The sequence below is a fragment of the Panthera onca genome, chromosome B4 (genome assembly GCF_046562875.1).
Source record: "Panthera onca isolate mPanOnc1 chromosome B4, mPanOnc1 haplotype 2, whole genome shotgun sequence".
In the NCBI taxonomy this organism is placed as follows: domain Eukaryota; kingdom Metazoa; phylum Chordata; class Mammalia; order Carnivora; family Felidae; genus Panthera; species Panthera onca.
In genome coordinates, this window is record NC_138345.1 from 25647943 (window position 1) to 25669009 (window position 21067).

The following is a 21067-nucleotide window of genomic DNA, read 5'->3' on the forward strand; positions in this document are numbered from 1 at the left end:
GTGTGAGCCATGGGTTTATTATAAACACTGCAAACACCCCTCTCTTCCAAAGATTCACTTCAATATTCTACTATGAATTTCTTATTTGTTTGGCGGCCATGAAACGATGACCCCAAAGCTATCACAGGGCAATATAAGCTCTCGTTCTACCACAAACACCTGCTTTAATAGTCAAAAATAAACAGCAAGATTTGGTTACTCTGCATTTTTATTAACAAACTTACATGATTTCCTGTTGGAAACTTTCAAGGGCTGAACTAATATTTCTGGTCGTCTCAGAGCCAATCTCCTGGGGGAAAAAGAAGGTCAATGCCTATCAATTTTCAGTACAGATCCAAGATTAATATAACACCAAAATATTAAAAGTCCCAAGGAAAAAAAAAAAGCGGGAAGCCAGGGGAAAAATGGACACAATGCAATCTATTCAAATTTAAAAAATGAGTCCTCTAACTTCCAAAGTTTTAGAAATCCTCCCCACTCCCAAATCACTCTTCTTCTTTTTCCATCTTTCACATCAGTACAGCTTCGGATATTAATGTGCTATTTTTCCATTTGCTTCATAACAAAAACCGAATATGACCCCGGTACTGTCGTGTTATTTTTGGTCATTATTCATACTTAGTTAGACAAAACAGAAACCCAAACCTGGGGGGGGGATAAAGGATTCCGAAGCAAGGTTTCAGTGCTTATTTTATCACAACTATCCTCGAGTGATATTTTGCAGAGAACAAAAGGTCACTTGAAGCAAAAGCCCAGTAATGGCGCACCAGTTGCTCACCTTTCCTGGAAATGCCTTGAGGGAATCAAGCCTGCCCTGGGATTGGCATCACCTTCATGTGTCGCTTGCCACCATGTTGCATCATCTTGGCTCATAATCTGAAGGATATCTCCCTTTTTGAAAGAAAGCCCAGCTTCCTTACATGGAATCGCTTTATCCTCATTAGGGTCATAGTCAAAGAGGGCTTTGATAAACATCTGGAAGAAAGTTTCATTTAAAAGGAGTAAATACCAAAAATAAATGTGGAGGGGCCAACATTCTCCTTTGATTTAAGAATACGTTTTTTTAAAAAAGAGATTATTAAAATCCACTTGCTGTGACAAAGAGGATATGTATTAGAAGGAAAAACGTTAGTGCCCGCCCCCCGCCCCACAAAACAAACCCAAAAGCTTCTTAAGTAATGATTACCTTGCCTTCCTTAGACGGCGTCTCCTCTTTGATGCTGGGTATAATCTTAAATGTAATTGCTCCCTGAGACTGAGCCTGATAACAGAGGAAAGACTTATCAGAATACTTGTAGAGCCAAGGAGAAGGCAGGCAAAAAAGGTAGAAAATGGAATGATTCTGAAAATTTACAAGCTTGGGGTTTCTACTCTTAAACCAAACTGAGGAAACTATTTTTGTAGAAATTCCTGTAATATGAGAAAGCACTCAAGTTTGTCAAGTTAAAAAACATGAAACACCAAATCCACATTTACTTCCTGTGCACTTTTCAAATGCCAATGAACATATTACCATCCATGTTGAGCAACTTCATAGAAACACAGAATATGCACAGTGCCTTCTACAGACAATATTATACGGTGAGAACAGATGATGTGCAAGGTTCAGGCTATTACATTTAAGTATCGGCATCCATGTTTTTAGGGTCAAAATACCTGAACTGTCAGCAACGCAGTTATAAATACATGATTCAATTGTATATATATTAGCTGCAAGGCTCATCAGAAAAAAATAATGAAGAACATCCAGTGCTATTAAATTCTGGTCAGTGAGTAAAATACCAAATGTAATAGCTTAATTAAAAGGTAAAGAGAGGGGCGCCTGGGTGGCTCAGTCGGTTAAGCGTCTGACTTCAGCTCAGGTCATGATCTCGCAGTCCATGATTTTGAGCCCCGCATCGGGCTCTGTGCTGACAGCTCAGAGCCTGGAGCCTGCTTCTGATTCTGTGTCTCCCTCTCTCTCTGCCCCTCCCCTGCTCATGCTCTGTCTCTCTCTGTCTCAAAAATAAGTAAAAACATTAAAATTTTTTTTTAAAAAAAAAGGTAAAAAGACATCCATTCTAATTTCATTAAGGCAAGCAAAAACAATACGTGCAATTCTTTTCTGACCATGTCAGATGAGAACAGGTCTCCCTTTAATATACTCTCATGTCATTGTCTATTCCTCTTTTTAGCCTTTATTGTAACTGTACCTAAATAATCATTTATGCAATTATTTTTTTTTCAAAATATTTTCTTTTTTTTTCAATATATGAAATTTATTGTCAAATTGGTTTCCATACAACACCCAGTGCTCAGCCCAACAGGTGCCCTCCTCAATACCCATCACTCACCCTCCCCTCCCTCCCTCCCCCCATCAGCTCTCAGTTTGTTCTCAGTTTTTAAGAGTCTCTTATGCTTTGGCTCTCTCCCACTCTAACCTTTTTTTTTTCCTTCCCCTCCCCCATGGGTTCCTGTTAAGTTTCTCAGGATCCACATAAGAGTGAACACATATGGTATCTGTCTTTCTCTGTATGGCTTATTTCACTTAGCATCACACTCTCCAGTTCCATCCACGTTGCTACAAAGGGCCATATTTCATTCTTTCTCATCGCCACGTAGTACTCCATTGTGTATATAAACCACAATTTCTTTATCCATTCATCAGCTGATGGACATTTAGGCTCTTTCCATAGTTTGGTTATTGTTGAGAGTGCTGCTATAAACATTGGGGTACAAGTGCCCCTATGCATCAGTACTCCTGTATCCCTTGGGTGAACTCCTAGCAGTGCTATTGCTGGGTCATAGGGTAGGTCTATTGCAATTATTTCTTAACATCTGTTATCCCTGCTAAGTTGTCAGCTCTGTGACAGCACTGAATATCTGGCACATATATGAGAAGAATGAGGGAGGAAAGCAAAGAGGAAGACAGCATGAGGCAGATAGGAAAGGAAGGAGGCAGGAAGGAGGGAGAGACAGGAGAATGGGGGGATATCTCTGAGGCTTACTGTCAATGGTGTGCTCATAAACCAGGGCTCTGCTGTGTAAAAGAAAAGAAAAGGCCCTGATTTGTATTGTTTGCCAATTTTCACGGAAGACAGCCAGCTTCCATTTACCAGCGTGACGTACCTAAGTCAAGTTGGGAAAAGCCACATAGACTCAGGTCGTGCAAATGTACAGAGCCAGCTCCAGCACAGCACAGAGACTCAAGTAAAGTGAGGTTTTAACAGTACAAATATCAGAATTTTATAACAGGAGTGATTTCAAAGTGGCATTATCATTGTTATTGCTTACCATAAAAGAATTCACAAATCTTTTTAAAAAAATTTTTAAATGTTTATTTTGAGAGAGATAAAGAGCAAACAGGGGAGGGGCAGAGAGAGGGAGACAGGGAATCCCAAGCAGGCTGTGCGCCGTCAACACAGAGCCCGATGCGAGGCTCGAACTCACGAACCATGAGATGAGTTGGACTACTTAACTTACTAAGCCAGCCGGGTGCCCCAAGAATTCACAAATCTTATTAGGAATTCATATAATACTGAACTGCATAGGTAGAGAGAAAGCAAGTCTTCTTTATGATCCCTTCCCATTCTACTAGTGTGTGTATGTGTGTGTGTGTGTGTATGTGTGTGTGTGTGTGTGTGTATACAATGCCCTTAGAACAGTGACCTTTAAGGGCTCAACCACCATAAGCAGTTCCTAGTGTTACCAAGTCACACCCGTCTATCGGCCATGGTGATGGTCTCATCGTAATCCACCATACGGGTGAATGATTAGTCAATCAATGCAGCCTTCCTGCTATTTCTAAATATGTTTTAAATCTTACTTATATAATACATTTGCCAAATTAAGTCCTCAGGGTTATTTCCAAAAACTGAATTTCTTGATTAAGGATATGTAAATTTAAAAATGTTGATAGTTTCAGATAGCTGTCTCAAAAGGATTTACTAAATGTATCCCACTACCAGAAGCATATAAGTATGCATCTATGTCCCCAGAATCTGACTGACTGTAGCCATTATCGAGTTTTTAAAGCCCTCTAATCCCATATTTTTCAGACACCATGTTTTCTTTTATAAATTTTTCTATGTTTTCTTATTGATTTTTATGAACTCTCTACACATTAAAATACCTTCTGTCACATACACTGACAATATTTTTCTCAAGTCTCATGTGTCTTTCAAGCTATATATGGCATCTTCTTCTGTACAGGAAGGGTTCAATTCTAGTAATCACAGCAATTATTTTTCTGTTTGAATTTCACATCAAGTTTAAAAAGTCTTTCTTTCCTTTTTTATTTTTTTAAGTTAATTTATTTATTTGGGGGGGGGGTGGGTAGAGAGAGTGGGGGAGAGAGAGAATCCCAAGCAGGCTCCACACTCAGCATGGGATCATAACCTAAGTCCAGATCAAGAATCAGATGCTTAACTGACTGAGCCATCCAGGCACCCCTGATTTCTTTAAATATTTAATTCTTTGGGGTTTATTTTTGCGTGTAGTGTAAAACAGGAACTATTTTTTCTAACTGAATCATCAATTCATCCAATAACATTTATAAAAGGATTTCACAGCTTTCCCATGGATTTAAAATGCTATCTTAATCATATATAAAATTTTCAAAAATATGGAGGTCTGTTTGAAGATACTAAACTCTATTTCTGTATGTTTATGCTTTCATACGTTAACAGAGACAGTCTCCCTTCATTTTATCCTTACAAATGAACTGGAGAATTTACACTGTCAAGGCCTAAAATAATTTTGTTCGTTTTAGATTTCACAGGACATCTAAGTTAGTTTCACTGTTTTATATGCCTAGAAAGCATAGCCTACCGTCTGGCCATGTCGATGGAAAAAGGGTAAAGAAAAATACGTCACCAACAACAGAGTAGATGCCCTCTGTTAAGTACCTCATTTGGGATGGGCCCTGTAATAAACTCTTCACATACATTAGCTCATTTAATCCTCAAAACACTCCAGTGAGATATTTACCTTTTATTTTCATTTGTAAATGAAAACACTGAGGCAATGCAAAGATTAAGGTATTTTCCAAGGACATACAGGAATTAAGTAATGAAGATGGGATTTGAACTCTAGACTGCCAAATCCAAATCCTGTGTTTATAACCAAGTCTGAAACATACTGATTCAATTTCATTTTTTATTGCAGTTTTAAAACAAATTTCAGCTTACCAAAATCTGAATTATTTCTTCAGGCCTTTTATCTTCGACTGGAATCCCATTCACTTCCCTAAGTTCATCACCAACATGAATAAGACCTGAGAAGTAGCAAATTTGGGGAATTAGCAGACTTACCTACAAAAGAACTGCAATTTGCAATTGTATCTATACTTAAAGCATTGTTTGGTTCCTTCAATACATTTGAGGAGACCTTTATGCTTCTCAGGTTTCAGATTCTGTGCCTCTAAACAGCAGAACCAAAGGCTACCACATTATAATTCTGGCAAAAGACAAGACATCAGCATCCTGGTCTTTGTCTGGAAATGTACATTATTTTCATTTAATAAAAGAATCTGTATTTTGTTTTAAAGGCTGCACACTTTCAGTAGTACTTTTCAAGTGAGAAACACTTGAAGCATATCTTACTATAGCTTCAGAAGTCCATGTAACTGTAAAGCAGAATGAGATTTATCGTTTATTTCAACAGATTCCCACAGTTCAACAGAAGAAAATTTCTTATTCCTTGTTTTGATGGATTACATCCAAAGATCATTTAGCCTCTTAATTACATGTTGGAGATGTTGCCCATGAAATGCACCATGGCCTGTCCATGCGCCTAGTGTTGAAACCCTTACCACTTCTGTCTGCAGCTCCTCCTCTCATGATTCTGGCCACAATAATGGCCCCCGTCTGCTCGTCTTTCTTAATGGTGGCTCCCTTTTAAAAGAAAGAACAAAAAGTACTTGTGGGTAAAGGTGCGTAGTGGGAGGTAGGAAAGGAGACAGAAATAAGAATATTCATCTGGAAAAAGTGAAAGCAATTACAAAAAATTAAAGGTATGAGGCAGGACAAAGAGACATCATGCCCCTTTATCTTACAAAGCACTCGTGACTTGGTACAGATTTTCAATCAGACACATCATGTAAGGTTTTCAGCACAATTTAAAGATTTTTCAAATCTGTAAGCTCTTCAACATTATGAAAAGTAGAAATCTCCTCTTTCCATTATACTACTTTATATTTGAACACTATTTGTTTTTTCCCCTTGACAGCATTGGCTCATTTCACTTTGTCCTTCTAATACCCCATGAAGAAGGGAGGCCATAGTGAGAAGGTTAAGTGAATACAAAAATCTCATCAAAATTAGAAAACTAAGACCCAGGCCATCTGGCTTTTAGTTTAGTGATACTTCTATAATAGCATTATAGCAAAGGAACTCAGACATAATGATAAAGAAAGAAAGAGAGAGAGAGAGAGAGAGAGAGAGAGAGAGAGAGAGAGAGAGAAGAACTCCAAAATTAGTCGTATTCCTTACCTAATGCTAAGATAAACTAATGGAAGAAAGATCTGTTACTCCAAGGTCTTTATGTACTAGGACTGTGCTAAGAACAAGCAGAACCAACATTCTGGCATAAGATTAGGAAACAATTTTAAAGAGTCCAGAAATTCTTCATTTATGGATGTTCAGAAGCTAATTGAATGCTACTTATAAGAACATCAAGCACAAATGGTTACTTTGAACACCTTTTTATGACTTTCCTTCTAAGAAACTGGCATTGGTGTGGGAAAGCGTTCTACATGGCATCACATAGATAAAAAGATGCACATTGGGTGACGGCAGAATTCACACCCTGAAAAAGAAAGTGGAATTTTCCCACAGGTCAGTAAACATGTTTATATCGTTAAAAATTAGTTATGTAAACAAAATTAGGAATCCATTTGTAATAAGTACATTTTATATGACAGCTATCACATGCATATCTAATAGTAGTAAAAAAAATCAAATAATTAAGTAATCTGAGTATTTTGTGGCATTTTTCATCACCAAGCATCCATTCAAATCCAAAGACTTGAATGAGCATCTCTCCACAATCATAAAAACCAAACCCATAAAGACCCACCAATTAATGGTAATTTTTGCCTTTGTTTAAATAGTTTACTTAGAGCTAAGATGACTAGAAATGTAATATTTTTAATAAAACTGGTATGATTAAATAAACTTTAATTTTCCTTAACAATATCTCCAACTTTCTCATCAAAGTATGGCTAATAGCAAAAGGGTCTGATAACCTAAGATTAATTACCCATTTTTTTGGAGTTTTTTTTTTTTTTAACCAATTTTTTCTTTTTTTTTTTTTACTGAGGTAAAACTGGCAAGTAACATTATAGGACTTTCAAGTATACACCATCATAATTGGCCATCTGTATGCACTACACAGTGATCACCACTATAAGTCTAGTTACCACCCATCACCATATAATTGACCCAATTTTGTCCCCACCCCCAACCTTCTGGTAGCCACCAATGTGTTGTATCTATGAGTTTGTTTTGTTTGTTCATTTGCTTTTTTCTAAATTTCACATATGAATACAATGATATGATAATTTGTCACTCTCTAACTTATTTTACTTAGTATAACACCTTCAAGGTCCATCCATGTTGTCACAAATGGCAAGACGTCATTCCTTTTTAATGGCTGAGTAATACTGCACTGTGGATATGTGTGTGTATGTGTGTGTGTACGCATGCATACGTATATGCCATATCTTCTTCACCTATTCATCCACCAATGGACACTTAGGTCCTTTCCATATCTTAGCCATTGTATACGATGTTATAATGAACATAGGAATGCGTATACTTTTTCAAATCAGCATTTTTATATTCTTCAGATAAATCCTCAGAAGTGGAATAGATGGATCATATGATAGTTCTATTCTTTATTTTTTAAGAGTATGGAGAAATCTCCAGAGTTTTTTCAATAGTGCCTGCACCAATTTACACTCCCGTCAACAGTGTACAAGGATTCCCTTTTCTCTACATCCCCACCAACAGTTGTTATGTCTTGTCTTTCTGATAATACCCATTGTAATTGATGTGAGGTGATGTCAATTACAGTTTTGATTTGCATTTCCCTAATTATTAGTGATGTTGAACATCTTTTCATGTGCCTATTGGCCATCTGTATGCCTTCTTTGGAAAACTGTCTATTCAGATCCTCTGTCCGTTTTTTAATTGTGTTGTTTAGGTTGTTTTTTTTTTTTAATTGTATGAGTTCTTTGCATATTAATCCCTTATCGGATAAATGACTTGCAAAAACCTTCTCCCATTCAGTAGGTTGTCTTTTCATTTCAACGATGGTTTCTTTTGAGGTGCAGAGTTTGATGTAGTCCTATTCATTCTGTTTTTGTTTCCCCTGACTTTGGAGTCAGATCTACAAAAACATTGCTAAGACACATGTTGAGGAGCTTACCACCTATGTTTTCTTCTTCTAGTAATTTTACAGTTTCAGGTCTTAGATTCAAGTCTTTAATACGTTATGAGTTAATTTTTGTGTATAGAGCAAGACAGTAGTCAAGTTTCATTTACATGTGGCTGTCCAGTTTTTCCAATACTATTTATTGAAAAGACTCCCCTTTCTCCACTGCATGTTATTAGCTCTTTTGTTTAAATTAACTGTCCATGCATGTGTGGGTTTAATTTGGGGTTCTCAATTCTATTCCATTGATCAGTGTGTCTTTTTTAATGCCCATACCAAACTGTTTTGATTACTATAGCTTTGTAGTATAATTTCAAGTCAAGGAGCATGATCCCCTAAGCTTTCTTCTTCTCAAGATTGCTTTGGCTGTTTGGGATCCTTTGTGGTTCCAAATTTTAGAATTATTTGTTATAGTTCCATGAAAAATGACCTTAGAATTTTGAGAGAGACTGCCCTGGATCTGTAGATTGCTTTGGGTTGTTTGGGCATTTTAACAATATTAATTCTTCCAGTCCATGAGCATGGACTCTCTCCATTTACTTGTGTCTTCAATTTCTTTCATCAATGTCATAGTTTTCAGTGTACAGATCTTTCACTTCCTTGGTTAAATTTATTCCTAGGTATTTTTTTTTTCTTATGCACTTTTAAATGAGATTGCTTTCTTAATTCCTCTGATTATCCATTATTAGTGTACAGAAATGCCACAGATTTGTTTTGTTAATTTTGTATCCTCCTACTTTACTGAGTACATTTATTAGTTCTAACAGTTTTTGGTGCAGTCTTTTCGATTTTCTATATATAGTATTAGATCATCTGCAAATAGTGATAGCTTTAGTTCTTCTTTTCTGATTGGAGGTCTTCTTTTTCTTGCTTAACTGCTATGGCTAGCCTTCCAGCACTGTGTTGAAGAAAAGTGGCAAGAATGTGCAATCCTCTTCTTGTTTCTGATCTTACAGGAAAAACTTTCAGCTTTTTACCATTGAGTATGTTGTTAGTTGTGGGTCATATATGGCCTTTATTATGTTGAGGTATTTTCTATCTTTACTTACTCTGTTGAGAGTTTGTATCATAAATGAATACCGTTAAATGATTTTTCTGCATCTACTGAGATATGATTTTTATTCTTCATTGTGTTAATGTGGTTTGTCATGTTGATTGATCTGTGGGCATTGAACCATGCTTGGATGCCTGGACTAAATCCCACTTTCTCATGGCTTATGATCCTTTTAATGTATCGTTGAACTGAGTTTGCTAATATCTTGTTGAGAATTTTTTCATCAGTGTCATCAATGATATTGGCCTGTAATTGTGTGTGTATGTGTGCGTGGTGTTCTTGTCTGGTTTTGGTATCAGGGTAAGGCTTCCCTGATAATATTACTCTGGAAGTACTCCCTCCTCTTCAGTTTTTTTGTAAGAGTTTAAAAAATATACAGATTAAATCATTGGAAGTTTGATGAAATTCATCTGTATAGCCATCTGGTCCTAGCGTTTTGTTTGTTGAGAAATTCTGATTACTAATTTAATATCCTTGCTAGTAATTGGTCTATTCAGATTTTCTATTTCTTTATGACTGGTCTTGGATAATTGTATGTTTCTGGGACTCCATTTCTTCTAGGTTGTCCAATTTGTTGGTATATAATTTGTTCATAGTCTCATGATTCTTTATATTTCTGTGGTGTTAGTTGTAACACCTTTCATTTCTGATTTTACTTTAATCTTTTTCTTGATGAGTCTAGCTAAAGGTTTGTCAACTTACTTTTTTTCAAATAACCAACTCTTAGTTTCATTGACCTTTTCTATTGTTTTGTCTCTTTCATTTATTTCTGCTCTGATTTTTTTTTACTTCTTTCCTTCTACTAACTTTGGGCTTCGAGTGTAAAATTCAATTATTTGAGATATTTCTTGTTTATTGAGGTAGGCCTGTATTACTCCGAATTTCCCTTTTAGAATCACTTTTGCTAAATCCGAAAATTTTGGTTTGTGGTGTTCCTATTTTCATTTCTGTCACTTGGTACTTTTCAATTTCTTCTTTGATTTCTTCAACGACCCACTGATTGTTCAGTAGCATGTTGTTTGATCCCCACATTTTTGTGGTTTTCTCAATTTTCTTCTTGTAATTGATTTCTGATTTTACAACACCATTGTGGGTGGAGAAGATGCTTGATATTTCATCTTCCTGAATTCACTAAGTTTTGTGACCGAACATGTAATCTATCCTGGAGAATGTTCCATGTGCACTTGAGAAGAACGTGTATTCTATTCTTTTTGGAATGAATGTTCTGTACATATTAAGTCCATCTGGTCTAATGTGTTGTTCAAAGCCACTGTTTCCTCATGGATTTTGTTTGGATAATGCATCCACTGATGTAAGCGGGGTGTTTTAAGTCCCCTACTAGTATTGCTGACAATTTCTCCCTGTTAATCTTTGCTTTATATATCTTGGTGCCTCTATGCTGGATACATATATATTTATAAATGTTATGCCTTCTTGTTGGATTGACTGTTTTCCATTATGTAATGCCCTTTTTTCCTATTACTATAAGTCTTTATTTTAAAGTCTATTTTGTCAGCTATAAGTATAGCTACACCAGCTTTTTGTTTCCATTTGCATGGAATATCTTTCTCCATCCTTTCACTCTCAGTTTATGTGTGTCCTTACTTCTGAAGTCAGTCTCTCATAGGCAGCATACAGATGTGTCTTGTTTTCTTTATCCATACAACCACTCTGTGTCTTTTGACTGGAAGGTTTAGTCCACGTACATTTAAAGTAATTAGTGACAGGTACATACTTGCTACCATTTTGTTAATTGCTTTCTGGCTGTTCTCAGGGTTCCTCTCTATTCCTCTCTTCTTTTCTCTCTCTTCCTTTTTACATTGCATTTAGATTCCTTTCTCATTTCCCTTTGTGTATTTACTGTAAGTTTTGCCTGGTGGTTACCGTGAAGTTCACCTAGAACTTCCTGTGTATATAATGGTCTGTTCTGACAGCAACTTGAACATACTCTAAAACTTTACGTTTTTTCTTCCTGCCTCCCATGTTTTATACTTATGTCACACTTTACACCTTTTTATTTTGTGCCTCCTTTAATTATTGTAGTTTTTATTATTTATTTTATTGTAGTTAATTCTATTGATTTTGTATCTTAACCTTTACACTTGCCTTATTAATGACTGATCCACTACCTTTACTATATATTTACTTTTCCAGCAACATTTTTACTTTCCTATGCTTTCTTTTTATTACTTAATGCCATTTCTTTTCAGTTTAGAGAAGTCCCTTTAACATTAATTATAAAGCCAGTTTAGTGACGATGAACAACTTCTGCTTTTGCTTATACGTAAACTCTTAATCCGTCCTTCAAATGTGAGTACTAAACTTACCAGTAGAAACTTCTAGGTTGGAAGTTTTTTCCATTCAGCACTTTGGATATGTCATGCCACTCTCTTCTGGTCTGCAAAGTTTTTTCAGAAATATCTGCTGATATCCTTATGAGGTTTCCCTTGATATAAGAAGTTGTTTTTCTCTTGTAGCTTATAAGATTCTCTCTTTCACCATTTTATTTATAATGTGTCCTGATACGGATTTCTTTGGGTTCTTCTTATTTGGAACTATCTGGGCTTCATGGACCTGTAGGTCCATTTTCTTCTCTAGATTAGAAAAGTGTTCAGCCATTATTTCTTGACGTAAGTTTTCTGGCCCTGTTTTCTACATGGACCCCTATAATGTGAATGTTATTCTATTTGATATTGATTCAAATATTCTTTAAGTTACCTTTATTTTTTTTTCTCTTTTCTTTTGGCTGCTCTGTGTGGGTGAGTCCTATTGCTTTTTCTTCCAGCTTGCTGATCTGATCTTTGGCTTCATCCAGTCTGCTGAACTGCTCTAGGGTATTTTCCAGTTCTGTATTCTTCAGCTCTGTAACTCCTGTTTGGAATTTTGTTAGATTTTCTTTGTTGAGGATCTCACCGTGCCCATCCAATCTTCTTGAGTTCAGTGAGCATCTTTACGACCATTACGTTGAATTCTTTATCAGACATATTGCTTATCTCTATGGCATTAATGCCCCTGTCTCATATTTTGTCTTCTTCTTGTTTTTGGAACATTTTCCTCTGTCTCCTCATTTTGCCTGACTCTGTGTGCTCATTTCTATCAATCACCTCTCCTAGTATTGAAGCAGTGACCTTTCAAAGGAGAGTCATGTGGAGCCCAGAAGTTCAATCCCTTCTAGCCAGAGCTAGGTGCTCAAGAAGCATCCCCTGTGTGGTATGTTATGAACCTGTTTGCTGCAGCAGGGCTACGTCTGCGATGCAAGAATGTATCAGGCTGGTGCACAGCCGGCTGTGATGCATGGCTGCACTGAGTGGCACTGGCTGCACTGTGGCCAAGGGGTGGGCGGGACTAGTGCCTGGCCCAGCTGTTACGCACAATCACAGTGTGGGGATTGGCAGGGTTCCTGGCTGGGCACACCCCTCAGCTCCAGCAGATTAGAGAAAAAGTTCCAAAATGACTTCCACCTTCACCACCTTTAACAAAGTAGATGCAGTCACAAACATGGCACCGTCATATTTGTCGTATTTGTGACTCCGTCCCTGGGGAAAGTTCCAAAAGCTTCCCGCCTTGCTGGCAAGCACTTTAAGATCAGTAAGTGGGTCTCCTTCGCATATGGTCTAGGTGCTTTTCAAATCGGAGTTTTTGTGTTGGGTCCTGGGGTGAGTGAGTCTGCACACGAGCCCTTAAGAGCAGGCTCTCCCTTCCCTACAGTTCTATGATTTTCCTGCACATGATCCCTACTGGTTTTCAAAGCCTGGCATTTAGGGGGCTCATCTCTTTCATGCAGGATTTAAGGGGCTGGGTGCCTGGTCTGGAGCACAAACCCCTCACTCCAGGAAAACTTCTGTATTTTTGAGATCCTCCTTGACTGTGGATCACTGCACCTACCGTGTGTGTGTGTGTGTATGTGTGTGTGTTGTTTTTTGTTTTTCTTGCAAGTTGGTGTCTCTGCCTCTCCTATCCAATGCTGTCCTTTTTGTCCTTTATCATAGAGGCTCTGTTCATCCAGTTTTCTAGTCTTTTTCAAATTATTCTATATGGAGTTGTGTATTTGTTGTATTCATGGGAAGGAAGGAGTTCAGAATCTTCCTACACCACCACCTTGAATCCAAGTCTCTGCTCATCCATATTTTATAGATGAGAAAATAATCACAAACGGCTATGATCTAAGATCAGAAAATTAGCATACAGTGAAGTCAGGACCTATCTAAGGCAAACTGATCAGAATGCTATTTTTAGTCTTAACTATTCGATATTGCTTACCCTATATCTTTAACCTTTTATTCACAAATTATAAGTTCACTGCCCTTGCATTAGCTTATCTACGATGGACATCATCAATTCCCTCCTTCTCTGTATGCGCATATGCCCTATTCCCATACCAAGTGGTGAAAATGGTCCTAAGGCATGTAAGCCTATAGGAAGGCTTGCAGCTGCCAGCTGGGCCTCTTGAAATACTTGCTCTATGGGAAGTCAGACACCATGTAAGAAATGATTACTGCCATGCTGTGAGGAGGCCCACCCAGCCAAGTGGAGAGGTCATCTGGAAAGAGATGTCTGATCAGCCCCCATTTTTCCGGCCATCCCAATCCAGGCATCAGTCATAGGAATGAAGTTCACAGATGACCCCAGCCTTAGCCACCACCTAACTGAACATATGAGGGACTCTACTTAATAACCACCCAACTGAGCCTATCAACCTCTAAAACTAGGATATATAATGTTGTATAGCCACAAAATTTGGGGGTGGTTTGTAACACAGAATTAGGTAATTGGAGTAAGCCTCTTGCTTCACTATGAATTATACTATTTTTCAATATAGGATCATCCAGTTTGTTGTGCTTAATGCTAGTCCTTTTGACTTATTCCGTGATTCAATGAAGCTGATAAATGTTTACTGAGAGCCTACTCTGTGCCAGGTTCTAAGGGCATGTAATGTATTGGTGAAAAAAACTAAGCATTTCTGCCCCCTCACGGAACTTACATCTAACAAGAAAGACAATAAACAAACGATGAAATAATTAGACATATAGTATGTTAGAAAGTGGCTACTACTGTGGGTATGAGAGCGGCAGGGAAGACAATGTAAAGACACAGGCTTCAATGAGAAGATGAAATCTGAGTAAAGAAAGATAAAAAGGAACGAAGGAGTTAGCCAAAGAGAAAGAATAGATGAAAACAGTACAGAAGGGCTAGGATGAGGCTGTAAATGGAATGGAGTGATCAAGGAAGAGCAAAAAAGCCAATGTGGCTGGAGTAAGGTAAAAGGGGAGAAGCAGTAGGAAGTGAGAGTAGATGGCATCAGGGAGCCAGATCATGTAGAACTTTGTAGATTATATCGTGGGGGCTGTGGATTTTATTCTGAAAGAAACAAGGAGAAGCTGAACAGCGTGAGTGAGTGTCATAATCTAAAAGGTTCACTCCACCTACTGTGTTAAGAAAAGAGTGCAGGAATGCAAGGGCTAAAGCAAGGAAACAAACTGGGCGTTGTTAAACTAATCCGGGGGAAAGATGAAGGAGGCTTGGATCTGACTGGCAGGAGGTGAAGTGATGAATAGTCTGGATATATTATTGGTACAGCCAAAAGGATTCCCAATGGACTGGAAAGGGTACATGAAAGAAGAAAGGTATCAAAGACTGACTCTGGTTTTTGGCGGAGCAATTAGGAAGATGGGATTGTAATCAACTGAGAGGAGGAATCCTATGAGGGGAATGAATTTGGGGACAAAGATCAGTTTACTTCTGGACACGTGAAGACAGAGATGTCTATTCGACATTCCAGTGGAGATATCAAGTACACAGATGGACATACAAATTTAAAGCTCAGAAAAAAAGATCTGGAAAAAAAATCGACTTGGGAGTCACTGACACACAGATGACTTTTAAAGCCAGGGGCTGGATGAAATCACTTCTAGAATGTGTAAAGAATAAGCACTGCCACACTGAAGGGTTACTGTGTTATAGATACAAACCTTTAAACAGGGGTGCCTGCTACCTGCTGATTCTACCTATCCCCGGAGGGTGAACTATGGACCCTGAGAAATGATCTCCCACTTTCTACATGATGCTAGCCCTTGACTCAACCTTCGTTTTGATCCCTTCATTCTTGAAGATTTCTGCTTCCATCTTTCTTTCCAAACTCCTATTACCACAATTCTTTGAGGTATTCTTAATGGAACGTACTTGCGTGAAAAGAAGATCAAAGCTCAATAAAATAGAACACGTTACATGCCATTTTGTACAAAAGTCTACAGTCCTATGGCACAGATAGCACAAGGAAAATAAAGTTGTATCTAGTGTTTTAGTACTTACATATTTTCTTATATAATTATTTTGAATTTATTCTATGTGATTTTGACCCAAAAAATAGAGTACAGAGAACTTCGGGATAGATTGAGAAGTTAAAATTCTGGTTACATTTGTCTTGCTACTGCTGTAAAATGGTTTATAAAAGAGGACCTGATGAGCCCATGCTATCATGATGTCTCCATAAAAAATGCATGTCCTACAACACTGCCAATATTCTAAGACCTCCTTAAGCAGGTAGTGCTGTTGATGCCAGGTTGAACCTTTGAAATCAAAGTGGTTTCAAGCATCATCTACCAAACATTTGCATCAAGAACATCTGAGACAGTTAAAAAATCTAGATTCCCAGGTCCCACCTGAAACCTACTGATGCAGACTCTCTGGGGGTAGAGGTGGTGAAGTTTGCGTTTTAAGTAAGCACCTCAGGTAATTCTTAGGATACCAAAGTTGGAGCAGCACTGTTCTAAAAGAAGCAAGAAGGACAACCCATACAAGAAACTGAAAATTAAGATCATAATCCACTCACTCACTAAGTGAAGGTCACTTTCTTAAAGGGCGCCTAAAAAATAATATTTATTATTAATTATTTCTGCATAAAACAGATACAAATTGTTCCAAATTCATGGGGAGGGAGGATAGCTCTGCTCCCTGCATCCTGACCATTGTTTTTCTCTCCTTCTCTCAATTCATTTATCCATCCCTCCCCTTAAACTATCACCATCTCACCTTTCCATTGCAAACACCTACATGATCTGTGCTCACTGCCTCTTTTCCCCGGAAACGGTCCTCTCCAACAACCATCATCTACGTATCATTCTATACAACATTTATATAGTGCTTGCATAATGCATAAAGCATACAAAGCATTTCAAGTACATTACATGCTATTTGACATTCAAAACACTCTAGAAGAGGCAGATCTCCTGATTTTCAAACAAGAAGCCTCAGCCTGCGAGATTAACTGACTTGGTCCTGCAAGGATATAGAGCAAAGAAGGGACACCAGACTACCTCCCACTTAGGTCCTCTAATCCAAGCCTGGTGTTTATTTCACCACATTATACCTCAATCTAACAGACAAAAGTAAACTCTTAAATCATATGGATAAACTAACCCCTTCATTGTTAAATCTTATAGCCTTTACTCTTGAATCATTTGCCAAAAATTTCCTGACGATCCAATCACTAGAATTTTACTTCAGCATTGCTTCTCGCGTCTTAACTATTTCTGACTCTTACCACTTGGATTCATTCTCCTAAGGATGCCTTAGATTCAATCTTCTCTCGGCTTCCGCTTCTCCCCCACCTTCTACCCCTTTAGTAGTTGTGGCTTTTCCAAGAACCTCTCCAAAATGACAAGTGACATTTGACAAATGTAAAATGACAAGTTTGTTGAAAATAACCATTTCCTACTTTTCTGAGTAGTACATTTTTTAAACCTTAAATGTATTCACCCAAGAATCCTACTTTACCTTTATAACTGTCAAACTAAAAATAATACACTAATTATCATTTGGATGAAATAAAGTTCAAGATAAGTAATTCTCCTCACTTGATTTCATATTCCAAGGTTGAAATGACATCTGAAATTTTAATACTCTTCTCAGAAATCCTAACAAATAATTTGGGAATTTCTTCGTCCCATGTAGATGTTGTTGTCTATATGAAGCTTTTTATTTTTATTTTTTTTAAATACAGTTCCTTGAACAAGAAACACACAATTGTGGCTCAGAAGGAAGACAAAGGACAAGTGACTACAGTAATTTTTTAAAGTAAAATAACTTCAAAGTACTTGAAATTGCTTTAGATTGCCTTAAACATAAAAATAATATAAAACATAAACCTAGTTTAGAGAAGTTAACTGCATATGTTTGGGGGAAAAAAACTTTTATTAATTTACTTTTAAATAATGGAGAAATGAATATGACAACTTTTAATTCATGTAAAATAGGCAAAGAGCAGAATAAAAATTATGGATCCAAATGAAACAGCATTAAAATTTTTAAACACCCCACATTTGAGAGGAAGTAGAAAGGAAACTTGCTTTCAAGTATATTATAAAGTTATCAAATTAAACCATGGTACATGAATAAGGAACTGAACAATTCCAAGAAATGCTGAAGATAGCCCCTGCATATACAAATGTTACAAATCCGGAAAACATCCTCATGCTTAAGAGAAATAATTTTTAAACAAATTAACAATTCAACCAATTTTTAAATTTACCTGGTTCCCGTTCCTAAATCTCTAGCCTCTTCCTAGCACCTGCCAAGCCCCACAGGCTCCAAATAATCATAAGGAAACTTGAAATTTTCACTCCCATGCATTTCCTTCTATTCTTGCTACCTGAACACATGGTACTTCTCCTCACCTAAGTAACAATGTTGTGGGTATTTTGTACTCCCTCTCTTCTCTTGCACTGTGTATGTAAAAACTTGCCTGGTCTGATCAACTCTAACTTGCCATTTACCCCAGTTCAGATTCTCCTTTTAAATATTCTATATTATATAAACTTGGACAAAAGAGAGCTAACAAAGGATGATGATGTCAAAGTTAGATCTAATTATTTAAGCTGTGACATGCTTACTAGCTATAAAGCATGTGATATACTCAGTAACAAAGGATGATAACACAACTGGAGGTTATTTTCTATACTTCATTCGCGACTGCTTTTTAAATTGAAACTAATTTGCAGCAGGTCCAGTTAAAACTTAAAAAATCTCAATGCAGTGCATGCCTAATTGCTTTGACAAACATTTTGAAGATGTTCTTTGATCAAGAGAGGCTCAGGACATAAACATTGCTGGTGGTGTTTTAAATGTTAGCCCACGAAGCCAACACACCAAAAGCCACTGCCCCTGGGAAAACTACAACTGATCAAAGAAATTATTCGTAATGAATTCCTGAACTCCTCAAGATGGTCAGCCTTTCGGTTATCCAAGTGCCCGAAGTTGTCAAAACAAAATAAAAAAACGTGTTTATCAAGGGATGCACAGAAGCCACCAAGAATTAGTCACTGTGTGGTGATAGACCCTGAGAAAGATCTTTCTACATCCAAAATGCATGCCATCTATCCTTGCTAAGTATATCACCTTCTATTTAATAAATACCAAGAGACATTACAGAGTTATAAACCACATATTAAAGGCACAAACTTATAATCTACATTAAATAATCTTAACCAGGAATACAGGGAGCCCGAGGACATCCATGGGTGGGCATCAGGGTCTCAATAAATTCCTTTGTATTACATCAAATCTATCTGTGTGTTTTTTCTGGGTAGGAGTATCCAGTGCAGTTATTAATGTACCAAAGTTGCCCTTAAACAAAACAAGAACATGAAAAAAACCTATAAGGGAAAAGTAGACACACACAATATGGTGTAGAAGAAAAAAACTAGTATTTGCAGGTAAAGGGCCTGGACCTCCATTCTACCACTCATTAGCTGTAATAAGTAAGTTCCTTCACTTCTTTGCGTACCCGTTTCCTAGTCTATAAAAATGGAAAAAGAGATACCAACTATGAGGATAAATGTAACATATGTAAAGTACTTCACACAGTGCCCAGCAAGGATTGCATTATCCCCTGCTATTTGCTTTAAGAATACCAAAGTGTCTCAATTAGGAAAAAAATGGGCCCCAACACATTTAAAATCAACTGCTAGACAGTGGAATTTATTTTTCTTCTGAATGCAGTTTCAGCAAAATATGGAGACACTCTGTACTACTATCCTACTGCTGCCATGACAAATGTGCCACACAAATTTTGTGACACAGATTTGTTACCTTACAGTTCTGGAGACAGGAGGGCCAAAATGAGGGTCTTGGAGCTAAAGTCAAGGTGTCAGCAAGGCTGTGTTCCCCCTGGAGGATCTAGGAGAGAATCTGATCCTCCCCTTTTCCAGTTTCCAGAAACTTCTGGCATTCCGTGGCTCATGGCAACATCACACCAACCTTTGCTTTTATCATCACGTCTCCTTTTTGTAACTCTGATGTGCTGCCCTTCCCACTTCAGTAAAAACCTTTGTGATGACAAGGGGCCCACCAGATAACCCAGGATAATCTTCCCATCTCACGATCCTTACCAAATCTTGACAAGTCCCTCTGCTATTTAAAGTAGTATTTCACGGGTTCTGAAGATTAGTACATGACATCATTGGGCATGGTGGGGAACATCATTCTGCTCACCACAGACCCCTTGATGCAATTTGACATTGTATAAATTCCGGAGCTAAAATAAATAGGTACATTTACAGTTTTCTATGTTTATTTATTTTTGAGAGAGAGTGAGGGAGGGCCAGAGAGAGAGAGGGACAGAGGATCCAAAGTGGGATTTGCGCTGATAGCAGAGAGCCCGACGCGGGGCTCAAACTCACAAACTGTGAGATGAGGACCTGAGCCGAAGTCAGACACTTAACCGACTGAGCCACCCAGGCGCCCCTACATTAACATTTTGAAATAAAAGACATTTGATTAATTTCTCCTTTACTTTAAAATAAATCAGCTTTCTAGAAAAGCCAGAGCAATTATTTTTAGTTGCACCGTTTAGTCTTAAATCAGCTGTGACTGGCTCATGGTATGCTTTCTTTTATAAAGGTCAATATCACATTTTACAAATTATTGCTCTAACCAATAGAATGCTGCCATTTTATTTGGCTTTTTTTTCATTTTTCTAAATACTGTTTTTTAGACATGTATGCTCTATTTATTTTAAAGCTTAAAAACGCAGAAAAATTATGTTTTAAAGAGAGGAATAAATGGTGTGGCCCCATCAGATTTGGTTTTATCAGGGTACCTACTCATGTCTGAGCATAAACCATATACCAAAACTCACCAGCGGTTCTCTATTTTTGACCAGACGAATGATTTTTACAGAATCTTCCTCATCATCGATATCATCAGGCATAGGAGGTAATACCGGATCGTAATTCTTCTGAGCCACAGTATCGTGTACAGAGAGCAAAGCCTATCAAAGTCAGAATTTGGGGGGAAAAAATCAATCAAATATAAAATCCCAAACACATCAAGCTATAAAGAAAATCAAACTGGGGTTACAGTGTTGACATAACAATGGTCATAGGCAACTACTTGAAAAAGAGCATCTTAGGAACGGGAGTACATACAGCAGCCAACAGCAGCTCTGCTTAGCTACCAACCCTCATGGAGGACAAGATCAGCATCAAAGTACTCTCACCTGGGGCTCCTGGGTGGCTCAGTCGGTTGAGCATCCGACTTCAGCTCAGGTCACGATCTCACAGTCTGTGAGTTCGAGCCCCGTGTCGGGCTCTGTGCTGACAG

At 37.6% G+C, this 21067-nt stretch overlaps 1 protein-coding gene across 2 annotated transcripts in view; it reads right to left on the reverse strand.

The window, feature by feature from the left end:
• Positions 1-21067, reverse strand: part of MPP7 (MAGUK p55 scaffold protein 7) — a 210770-nt gene that overhangs the window by 86385 nt on the left and 103318 nt on the right. For both annotated transcript variants that reach the window (XM_078450316.2, XM_078450315.2), the window contains exons 5-10: positions 20604-20735; positions 5792-5873; positions 5169-5254; positions 1187-1261; positions 779-975; positions 225-289 (exon numbers count right to left, since the gene is read on the reverse strand). In XM_078450316.2, coding sequence (XP_078306442.1) covers positions 225-289; positions 779-975; positions 1187-1261; positions 5169-5254; positions 5792-5873; positions 20604-20735 — 637 coding nt within the window. The remainder of the gene's footprint in view (positions 1-224; positions 290-778; positions 976-1186; positions 1262-5168; positions 5255-5791; positions 5874-20603; positions 20736-21067) is intronic.